Source organism: Apis dorsata, unplaced genomic scaffold (genome assembly GCF_000469605.1).
Source record: "Apis dorsata unplaced genomic scaffold, Apis dorsata 1.3 scaffold_263, whole genome shotgun sequence".
NCBI lineage: Eukaryota > Metazoa > Arthropoda > Insecta > Hymenoptera > Apidae > Apis > Apis dorsata.
Window position 1 is genome coordinate 77,884 of NW_006263541.1, and position 11,605 is coordinate 89,488.

General features: G+C 41.1%; 2 protein-coding genes across 7 annotated transcripts in view; both read right to left on the bottom strand.

The window, feature by feature from the left end:
- Window positions 1–1,446, bottom strand: part of LOC102674444 (serine/threonine-protein kinase GIN4-like) — a 15,102-nt gene extending 13,656 nt beyond the window's left edge. Inside the window, exon 1 of one of the 2 annotated variants that reach the window (XM_031510784.1) lies at window positions 1,102–1,446. In XM_031510784.1, the coding sequence (XP_031366644.1) occupies window positions 1,102–1,117 (16 nt within the window). In that variant the 5' untranslated portion in view covers window positions 1,118–1,446. The remainder of the gene's footprint in view (window positions 1–1,101) is intronic. The other variant, XM_006616408.2, reaches the window with a different exon arrangement.
- A 4,055-nt stretch (window positions 1,447–5,501) lies between these two features.
- Window positions 5,502–11,605, bottom strand: part of LOC102674650 (serine/threonine-protein kinase 17A-like) — a 54,484-nt gene continuing 48,380 nt past the window's right edge. For all 5 annotated transcript variants that reach the window (XM_006616409.2, XM_006616410.2, XM_031510804.1 and 2 more), the window contains 3 exons: window positions 11,274–11,400; window positions 10,065–10,293; window positions 5,502–9,191 (listed from right to left, as the gene is read on the bottom strand). In XM_006616409.2, coding sequence (XP_006616472.1) covers window positions 8,159–9,191; window positions 10,065–10,293; window positions 11,274–11,400 — 1,389 coding nt within the window. In that variant the 3' untranslated portion in view covers window positions 5,502–8,158. The remainder of the gene's footprint in view (window positions 9,192–10,064; window positions 10,294–11,273; window positions 11,401–11,605) is intronic.

The window sequence follows — 11,605 nt, forward strand, 5'->3', positions numbered from 1 at the left end:
ACGAGTTGGCGAGAGACCACAAGCTTCGGCTTCGTTTTCTTTCTTGAGTCGCTGGACCATAGACTACCGTGCCTCTCGTTCCCTCTTTCTCTCCAACCGTCCTCCTTGGTCGCTCGTCTCCAGCCTCCACCTCTCCTCCGCGCCTCTCCAGCCCTCCCTCCTTCCAACTATGTCCCCGCTGCTCCACTCCTTCTTCCACTAGCGGACCGTCGTCGCTGTTGCTGTTGCTGCTTTTAGCGCTGTTTACCAGCCGCAACGCTGCTGGTCTACGCTGGCTTTACGCTACGTGACGTAGGTGGTATCCAGCCGAGGCACGCGATCAGAGCGCTTTCACGGAAAAAAGAAAGGAAATCCTGGGCAATTGTAAGGGAAAGGTGATTTTTTTTTTTCTTGTACGTATAATTTCTAACGTTTTTTAACTTGAGATATCTGCGAAAAAGGATTGCTATTATTAGATTGCTTTATAATTTTTATTAATGTAATTAAAGAGATTTAATAGAAATTTATTTTGTTCTACATCTAAAGTGTACTCGTTTCTGCAGATTTAAATTTTGCATAAATGCATAAATATCCTGACGAGTCCTTTGGATGCTGTACGATCAAGATAGATATTAACACACAATATAATGGTTAAAACGTAAAATGCGGTTGATATTCCAAGCTTATCATAATTCCTGAAGTCAACTTTTTCGTTTCCATTATACGTGTAATATGTAAATATATATACAGAAATTGTAATAATAGCGATTTTAACCAAATATCTCGAAAAAATCATTCGAAATTATTGATTACATAATTACCGAATAATCCTCTCTAAGTTCTCCGCTTCTCGTTTATTCCCCAATCCCTTTTTCTTTCTTTTGTTCCGTATATACGAAACACGGGGTGAAGGCGGTGAGAAACGTTGAATAATTCGCATCTGTTTCGACGGAAACACCTGTGCGCCGGATCGTTTGCTCCGGATCGTTGAATCGTTGCGCGGATAACAGGCATTATTCGACTGTTTCAGCCGACGATTCTCTTCGGCCACGGTAGTGAAACGAGATATGAGCACGATTGTAAAAGCGTTAATATGTTAATGAAGACGCGTGGGAGTCTTACCTTCGTAGATTTCCATGCCCGATTACATCGCTTCTTGGAAACGAGTCGCGGTGCCGATCTCGATTCCGATCGGAATGCGCGCACCATCATATTTCCTACGGCTCCGCTCATTGTCTCGTTATTTCTTAGAGAGTTTTCGCTACGATATATCTCAATCGTTCGAGAACTTCCTCCTATCAACCTAGATGGAAGATGGAAGATCGCGCGTGTTGAGGAAGAAACGGCAAGGATGCTCACTGAAAGGATACAGGCAAAGGTTTTTCCTGCTCGGCTCGTCTGTAAGGAGAAATCGATTAACGAGCCGTTTCGATCGTTCCAAGGAATCTGGACGAGTCTTTAATCTGGAAAATAACGATGGTTATTCGAAATGGAATGATCGTTTATTTACTAGGAATAGAATATTTCGAATATTCGTTACTTTGCCCAATCCCTTATACGATTATTCATTTAATTTGATAAAGGAAAAAAAAATATAACGAAGTCGTCGTTTGCGTTTTCTTCCACCTCTTCCTGAAACAATCTGAAAAAAATTATAAAGTCAAATTAAAAGATCCGCATGCAGGAGGATTTCTCGATCCGAGGAACAAGTGATTAATATTGATAGTTTGAAAAACGAAACAATTCTGAATTGTTAGAAATAATTAAAAATTTAAGTATCTGTTTTTCGATTAAATCGATGTCGTGAAGATAGATTCTCGAAACGAAATATATATCTTCAACTTGAAGAGTTCGATTTTAATGTAATATACCGAATTAAATTTTAAACTTAATATTAATCACTTTGTTCCTCGATCCCTCGTTTTCCCCTCGATCGATCAATTACGCGTCGTGACACGCGCGAATCACGAATACTCAGAACCCTCCTGTTCATCGTCACCACGTTTGTTGTCCCTAGGAAAACGTACGTACGTGCGAGTGACCACGAGACCACGAGAGTGGTGACAAGCAATTAGTACCGACAATTAGCAGCGACGTGTTCGGTCGCGATCGTGCCAAGGATAATTGCTCGTTTACCGCCCGCCGCTCGCCTAGTTTCAATGACGAATTCGCAAACGGTTTTTTGCGGTTTCGTTCGCCTTCGACGCGAGAAAGAAAATGCTCTCTCGACGCGCCTCTCGATTGCCATTCGACGAAATCCACGTTGAACAGGCCAATTGCAAGATATTATTTCGTATGTTTATGTCCATTTTATCGCGACGATCGCGTTTAATGGATAGATATTCATTTTTGTATTGAACCAATTGTGCACGCATTCTATGTATTCATTCCACAGAATAATAGAATTGTGCAAATCAAATTGTTTGAGAGCAATTTTCGAAACTTTTAGATAAAAAACTCGGCGAGTTTATGATTAGTTTATATTACTCTAGCTCTAGGAGTAATAGTTTTAGAATAAAAGCAAAATTGTACATTAATTACATCAATTTTAAACAATTTTGTTTCATCAATCTAGGTAATTAGGAGAGCAGAAATGAATCGAGAAAAGAAGATGTAAAATGGATTAGTTGATGAACTCCATACTGCTTCTTTAAAACAGTATTTGTTAATTGTCACTATGCTATGCTTTTAACTCTGTGTATTTAAACCTCTATAATTTTTTAACGAAATGAGAGAATTCGATTGCCTCGGCAACGAACAAGAAGAGCTGTCGAGACAAGTAATAATAATGCTGTTAACACTATTTGCGAGGAACGACGCGTGGCGTTATACTTAAGTACTTGGTACGTTCTATCGTGGTTAATAGAGTAGATACGGCAGGCGATCGGCGGAAAACCGCCATTTATGGGATAGATCGGTAAACGGGAGTGCGAATCCGAGGCCGTGCGCCTCTTCCCTTGGGACAAAGACGAAATCAATTATCCGACGGCGATTGAACCTCGTCTGGGACGTAACACGACGTCACCGTCCCGCTTAATGATCTCTCTTTATAGATTTACCGACAGGTGTAATAAATTCTAGCAACGCGTCGTTATTATTGGTGCTCCAATGGCTCGTTATTATAGCTAGGGAGCTCGTCCTCGATTCGGCGAGTTGACGCGTTTCGCGGATGTGAACGTCTCACTTTTATCGAGAAGAGGAACAAAAAGATTCGTTTAATTCTTCCTTCTTTTTTCTCCTCCTCCTCGAGAATTTTTTTTTTTTTTTTTAATGAATGTAAAAGTATAATTCATTCTAAAATGTTTGCACGATTCCTGCTGATTATCAAAGCATGCATCATATCTTATAAAAGTAGTATTATTCTTTTTTCAGTTTCCTTGAAACACGTTCTCGTGTGTTTTTAATGAAATTATTTTACGAATATAAATATTATCTTTCATCAGATTTATTTTTCCAAGTAGAGAGATTAAAGTTATAGAAATTAACGGAATGATATATTATATTCTTAAAATCTTCCGAATCGGGTTTGATCGCAATTAAATGTTTCCTAGACGTTTCTCGTTCATCGAATTAAAAGGTGCCGACTCTCTCGTTCTAATAAGCAAAGCACTTTGCTCGTTGAATGTCGAATGTTCCTTCGAGAGAAAGAGAAAGAGAGGAAAGGTTTTGTTTCGTTTAATCGACGCGCGAGAACAATGGGCACGAAGGCGACAGGGAGCAGAGATTGAGCGACTGAAACTCGTTAGATTCGCGAACGAGGCAACCGGCTATTATTTACACAACGGAGGAGACATGCGCCAGTATCCACGGAGAATGCAAATTACCGACTACCATAAAGGACGGTATGATGCGTGCACTGGTTGCTCGTAATGCACGACGTGCGCAGCATGCACGTGCAACTTCTCTACGATTTACGATCCAAGAATTAGACACAATAGGAACGGCCGACTCGTGTCTAATAACCGAGTTACAGCCATACTTGGCGGCCGATTAATGACCACTGCCTAGGCAGAATTTGCAAGTTCCCCGTTGAAAAATATTCGCGGCATTTATCTCGTCTTCGAGCTTCTTGTTAAGCCTTATCGCGACGACCTCGAGATCTTTCTCAAATAAAAATCTTTTAGAGGTGGAAATATATTTGAGAGCAAAACTCTCGAAGAGATTTGTATCGTCATACGATAACAATTTATATATTAATACTTTTCCGATTAAATTGATTTTTAACATAATAATGCAAAAAAAAAAAATATTCAAAGTAAACTATGTATTTGAAAAATTGTGTACGATACAAATTTTATTTTTCATAAATGGAATACGCCTCTAGAATACTTCTTGAACGATTGCTTCTCTCGTGGCGCCTAAGAATTGTGTGAAATCGACGCCCGGGAAACGTGCCACCTGTCGAGTTCGAATAAGGAGACGTGCTCATGGTTGCTCACGGTTATGATTTGCTAATTAAAGTTTAGATCGAGTCATGGAATCGAGCGTTTCATCCGTCAGGGAAAAATTGCACAGTCAAACAGCGACCGCCGACAAAAGCGGCGCATTACCTCTAATTACGGTCCACACTGCAATTCCATCTTTGTCCGCGCTACTTTTGCGAATTTATACGCGCCAATTGTTCGCCTCGGTTACCCTTGACCGAACAAAATTCCTCATTTCTACGTTGAGCAACGCCTTCAACACTTGTCCTTTTTCAATGACAAGTGTTCGTGATATTAACTTTTGAAATTTTCTAGGTTGAAGTGGCAATTCTCAGATTTTCTGCTAATACGCGCATTATTTATATTTGAAGGATATAAAAAAATATATATACCAAGAATAAACGAAATAAATGAAAAAAAGCATTTTCTCTAAATGATTTTAAAAATTTGTAAAAAATACAAATTTGGATAAAAAATTTTGCAGCCCGAATACTATTATTTTATCCAAATTCTAATTCAAATGGCGTCACTTATATGAACTTTCGTGATCTTTGTGATACATACTTTTGATCTATATAAAAAAATTCGTTGATTTGAATAGTATTCCTTAGAACACGTAGTTCCATGAAATCCTTTTATATGAACGTGAATTTCTATTATGTGAACGAAAAAAAAAAACATAAGTGATGGGTTATATGAATTTATCTCCCGACATATAAACGTAGTTTACTGCGTATACAAAGTAATTTGATGAGAGTTATGACACGAGTACGATGTGCAAGGTAACATCTTTTATCGTTATTATGAATCTAATTGTCAGTTCATTTCCGTTTACGCGGCAACGAAAAACCGTACAAAGGTTAAACTTTCCGGTGTCGGATTAGAAAGGCATTAGCAATGACTTTTGTCTCGACAGGAAATCTTGTTGGTGAATCACTGTGTCACCTGGCCGCTATGTTTGCCTATTTATAGGATAAAAAGAAAACCGACGTTCTTGGAGAAGTTGATTCTCTATATGGGAAAAAATACTCGGGCTCGAATTGATGAAATATTATATTCATCAATCATTCTCCGTACGTGTATTCTATTTATCACTGATTTCCGAATGATTTGCGGCATTTATTTTCGCACGTTATTAAAATTAATACAATGACAGAGATATTTACAGAAGAAATTTTCTTGTATAACGTCTATATGCGCGATTTTTCTCATCGTGATCAATCTCGATATTAATAACATTAGAGTAATAACGTAATAGTAATAATAATAGCGATAATAATAATTATTATTGTAACAGTGATAATAATAATTAATTGATCATGACAATAATAATAATAATAATAATAATAATAATTATAATTATAATAATAATAATATTGATAATCGATTAGATCGGAGAAGAGGACGTGCCCGAGAAAAAGAAGAGAAATGGCGCATGCCCTTCTGCGAGGGCCAACGATCGGACTAAAAATCACGCGAACAAGAGGCGAAACGCGAATAATTAAATACATTATACCGTTTACAAAACAGGCGGAAATAAATAACGACGGATTGGCCTCGAGAAATGGCAATTCGGCTTGCTCGGATGCACGCGCCCCTTCTCTATCGTGATAGTAAAATTATATTACAGGTCTCTACGATTTTCTTTGATTCTCAGAGAGATAATCGTCGATTCACGCAATACACGTTCACTCGTTTCTCTCTCATTCGTTTACTGTTCGCACTCCACGACGAGATATTTATTCGTGCGTCTGCGTATCTCATTGTGCGTTTCGGAATTTCAAAGGACGAACGCTCGTGGTAATAATATCCGCGAAGCCAAAAAAAATTCGATGAGATTCCTCGATCTACGAGGTTAGATTTCACGAAACAACGACTCCAAACGCTTTTCCAGCCATCTTTGTATCCATTTCCGTCATTTCGATCGTGTACTCGTCTGTCCCGTTCGAATTTTCTCGTCTCATTTTTCCATGTCCCCGAAATTTATAACGAAGGCACTATTTATCGAATCTGTGAATTCGAATTTACGATTCAGAACGATTCAGCTGGGGACACAAACGAGTTCGAACGAGAGGACGAGCAACTATATGACTAGCATTTACGGAGCGTGCTCTTCGATTATGGAAGTTTACGCTCCACAAGGTTTGTCAGCGTTCGTCCTTAGATTTCATCTACATAAATATCTACATTTATGCGTATATTTATGCGTTTCATTTTTAACAAAGGATTTAAAAAAAATCACGATCCTACCTCGTTAATCAAGCTTCTCCTCTTGATCATTCCATTCTCCACGAATGAAACTCGGTTCCGAGTATCGGTTCTTCGACGGTTAAACGATTAATTTCGTATCTACGGCAGTTGTCTCGCGATGCATTGCGACTCGTCGATAAGATAGATTTCTAGATGTACAAAGGAGAGAAGGGAAGAACAGAAAAAAGGAAAAGTATTTCGGTGGTATAGCGCGATATTCGACCGTTCGAGGGATGCAACGCATCGAACACAGATCTCCCTCGAGAAACGCTTATCGATTCAACGAGAAGAATTGGAGATGTCTAGAGCTAGTCTAGGCTCTCAATTTCGTTCGATCGTCGCCGCGATTGATTAAATCGTCCGTACGACTAAGGCACTTGTTCGTTTGCTCGTTCATCCGACTCTTCTTGGAAACATTCATTCTTTCATCACGCACGCATTTTATCTTTTCACGATGTAACGATCCGTGTTTCTGCGACGAAAAATACTAACGAACAGGATGAACAAAACTAGGCACTACGAGCACTTTCTTCGCGTACAATCCATACGCGCATGCGTACACGCAAAGATAAATATTAATACGCGAGATTCTCCTTTGTATCGCACATATATCGATATAAGCATGCGCGTTTGTTATAATAAAGAATATTAAAACGACTTACACAAATACGCGGTTCTCTTAAACGTTTACGATAAAGGCACCCAAGTTATTGGATTTAGATTTTAATGGGATCCGTGAAACGGATTGATCAGCTAATTCGAGTTATTGGGAAGATCTGGTATATCGCGACCAATAATATTACAACTAGGTTAGGTAAACTTGCCGCTTAGCATCGAGTTATTCACGCGCCATTTTCCATTCGCCATTTTCCATTCTCTAGAATTTCGAACGAAGTCTGACATATGCCTGACATTTACCCATTACGTAACGATCACAAGCACAAGTTCCTCGACCTCGAGAATAACGCGAGACGAGCTAATCTTTATAAACTTTCGTTTCGCGAACAACTCGATGCCCCGAATGCGTTCTTTTATTCTCGCAGTTCGAAAGGACGGCTGGTCAGTCTATCGGTAATGGCAGACGACGTGTCTCGCTCTCGCGATCCATCGTTCAAACATTTGTCGTCACCAATCGAATTCAATTTTTTTATATACAACGATCGACACACGCACTCCTGTTTTAGTGCAATCCAATTGACCACAAGCTCTTCGCTCTCGCAAAATCTCGGTCGTCTGAATTTATTTACAACACGCGTCACGAACAATCGGTACTCAACTATCCCCACTCTATATATTTACAGCCGCCCCACTCCGCTGTTCTCGCCTACCTTTCACCTCGATTATTCGTTCGAATACCCATCTATCGTAACGCGTACGAACTATGTACTGTACATCGTAACGTAATATTTACAACGGATCCATCCATATTTGGACAATGGATCCAGAACTTTGAAGCTGCTCGAGAAAGCCCTTCATAGACATATGTATCGTCCTAATATCGATGTCTACGACGCTCCTTGAACTTGAAATCGTCGAATTCGTGCTTGTACCGACTCGCATTGTACTTCGCTATATCTGGTATATCTGCCAGCTCTGACAGGCTCGCGGATTACTACTAAATTCCCGCCTCTTTCACGCAGCGCTTCTAGACCAGTCTTCCCATGAGTCGTTGGGGGCGTAGACGCTTTCCCGAATTTCGCGTTCGACGTTTCTGACGAGAATCGACTCAAAGCTTTGCTCACTACCCCGTTACATTCTCTCGGCCATATTCTCGTGTGATGCCTCTGTTCCCATCTGTCGGAAGATGACTCGGTCGCCGAAAATGGAAAACTGGATCGACCTTGACTCTTTCCGTATAAAATAAAATCTAAAGAATCATCTGAGTAGATGCTACTTCTATCGCTCGAACTATCGGTCGATATCTCCGATACCGAATCGCTGCCGCTGTCACTGCACTGTTGCTCCTCGCCCAGAATGAACACAGGTGTGCATTTGAACACCTCGCCGGCTGGCATTGTGTGCGTAGCCGTCGCCCTTCTTTGCGTGGTTGTCGTTACATTTGAAGAGACTGTCGTACCTGCAGACGAGACCGGCTCGATCAGCACAATCTCCGTCCCAGAGAATTTTTGCGCCAAGTTGTCCATGTTTCTTTTGAAAGTGTCCCTACGATCGGAACTCAGGCCAAATTTCATAGGTTTGGACGATAATTTTGACGTTTTTGAATACAAGTTCTCAGTATGGGAGGAGACCGCTCTGTTCGCCGTAGGTTTCGTTTCGACACTTTGACAAACATTGGACGATCTTTGTTTCTCGGAGTCGTTTTTAGAGGTAGCAGTAGTAGACAGACACGTTTGATGTTCCGTGCTCGTGCTCGTGCTCGTGCTCGACTTCGAGAACGATTTCGCGGTTGGAGAAGCCGCGTCTTGGATAGGGGATTGATCCATCGAGGGGCAGTTGAGCGTGGATAACGATGGACGAGGGTCCTCGAACATGGCGAACCATGGATGTTGAAGGCATTCCGTGACGGTCAATCGTTCGCTGGAAAACGATAAAAAATTCGATTAAAGTCTTAAAATATAACTTGCCTATAATTTCTCTCGGTATTTATGATGCGTTCTGTCCCGTTCTATCCCCCGTGGTTTCCGGCAGAAGCCGCGGGACATCTTGTCTCCGGTAACGGGCAATCTAGTTGCGTAACGAGTCAACGAGCGGATCGAGAGGGAGGAAGGAAAACGATGCATTCACGGCGATAAAGCGCGTGCTGACAACGAGATAAGCCGAGTTTCGCGTTGGAAAGGCGCGGATATTCCGGATGGAGACTTCCTCTCAGCTGTCCGACTGGTCGTCGATAAGGAAATCTACGACTTTTTCAGCGGAACTCGTTCAACGTGCCAACGTCCCTCTTCCCGTTTCGAAGAAAGTAGCCGGCGATGGAATGTCGATCGTTCCGTCTCGTTTCCATTTCCACGTACGCGCAAGGAACTGAATTCAGGAAGGCGATCAAGTTTCGAAAGTTCTTCTGGCGCGTTTATCGCGATGCGAAGAAAAGGCGTCAACGGCGCTGGGTCGCGTCTCGGTGGATAAGGTATTATCGGGGGAACGTGCTACTCGGAATTCCGGCACTGGTGAAAATAATGCTTTCGAAGAAGCGTGCCGCGCCATCACCTACCGAGAACGTTTACCGCTTACCGTATACCTCGAAGCGAAAGAAGATAGGCCCCGTGGAAGGCGTCGATCTCGAGAACGTTAGTTGGTTGGTTGGCGTACGTTGGCATTATTTAGCTTCTAGGAACGAAAGCAATCGCTTTACGCGGTAGACGCCGCGATGTCAGATCGCGACATTCCGACGTAGTTGAACCGTTTTCATCGAAATACCGATAGAGGCTCGGATGGATTCCGACTACTACTCACTTTGGATCCTTGACCATCAGCTTGCGCATAAGATCGCGCGCCTCTTCGGAGACGTCCTCGAAGAGATCGTCGGGGAAATCTAGGCGACATCGGCTAATGTTGCAGAACGTTTCCTGTTTTGTATCACCTCCGAATGGGGAGCATCCCGTTAGCAACACATAGAGCAATACCCCAATGGACCACATGTCTGTTGCCAGGCTGATCGGCTCGTAGTTCAACACCTCTGGAGCTGAAACGACCATGAGACGCGACTTGAATGACGATGGCCAGAAGAAAAAGAAGCATTGAGAGACGCGTAACGAATAACAGTTCGTGGGAACAGTGGTATACTGTTATACGTGTATACCATACGTATACGCATATGACTCACGAAATTATGCATTTTGAATCTCATAAGGAAATTCATCTAATCCGAGGAGTGTAATTTGAATGAAATATATAGGAATACGTGGAATAATTTTATCGAGAAATCTCTTTGAAATGAACGTTCAAAATAAAAATAATTCGTAATGGAAGAAAATTATATTTTTAAAACAGAGAGAGAGAGAACGTATTGTTAGCTTGTGGATTTTCACTTTTTTAATCCTTATGTATTATTCAATATGGATGCATCCTTAACATAAAATTGGAAATTTGTTATTTTCTCTTCGAACGATTTTCAAATCCAATTCTTATTATTCCTCGTATTTACTATAAATTTATATCCAAGCTTGAAATTTCATTTATTCACTAGAAAATAAATGAGATCAGAAATTTTATAATATCCTTAACTTCGATTGTTGACACTTAAAATAATATTTGACCAGATAAAAATTCATCATTAACATATTGTTAAAAAGATAAAAAGTATATACAAATACTTTTTTGAGCCACTGTGCACAATGTACACCATTCAACTTGGCTGCGACCGTTAGGGCAATGTTAAAAGTAATCGCAAAAGTAATCGCAGGGCTTGTATAAATGGGTCTTCCCGATCAACGATCGAGGCAGAGCCCACGCTCAACTTTCTTACCGCTCGAAAAGTGGCTTGCACTGTTCAATTATGCAACGGCCCCTGTTCCCCTAATGGAATTACACGGTACAAAACGAGCCGCAAAGTCGATTTACCTTGCGATTTTACTTGCTACCAACTGTTCGATCGTTGGCTCGAGTACCAAACACCGTGGAAAATTTCGATTAACGAAATAAGTGAAGAGGTTATGCACTTACCCACGTAATCAGGCGTGCCCAGAATCTCCCTTATGTCCGCGCCATGGCTGATGTATCGCGAGATACCAAAGTCGCAAAGTTTCACGTCGCAATCCGGAAACTCGCCAGTCAGGACCAGATTTTGAGGCTGCAAACAACGAGGGGAATTGAGATTAGAACGATGGATAATGGAAAAGAATTCGGTTAAAAAAGGGAGAAGGTTATTTCGCGATTGATCTTGAGGGATGCTTTCGAGAATCGCCAACGGAGACAAAAGAGTTCGTTATTTTCTTTCATCGTTCCGTGTAATTGGTTGCAGCTCGCGAGCTCTTGAAAAAAAAAAAAAAAAAAAA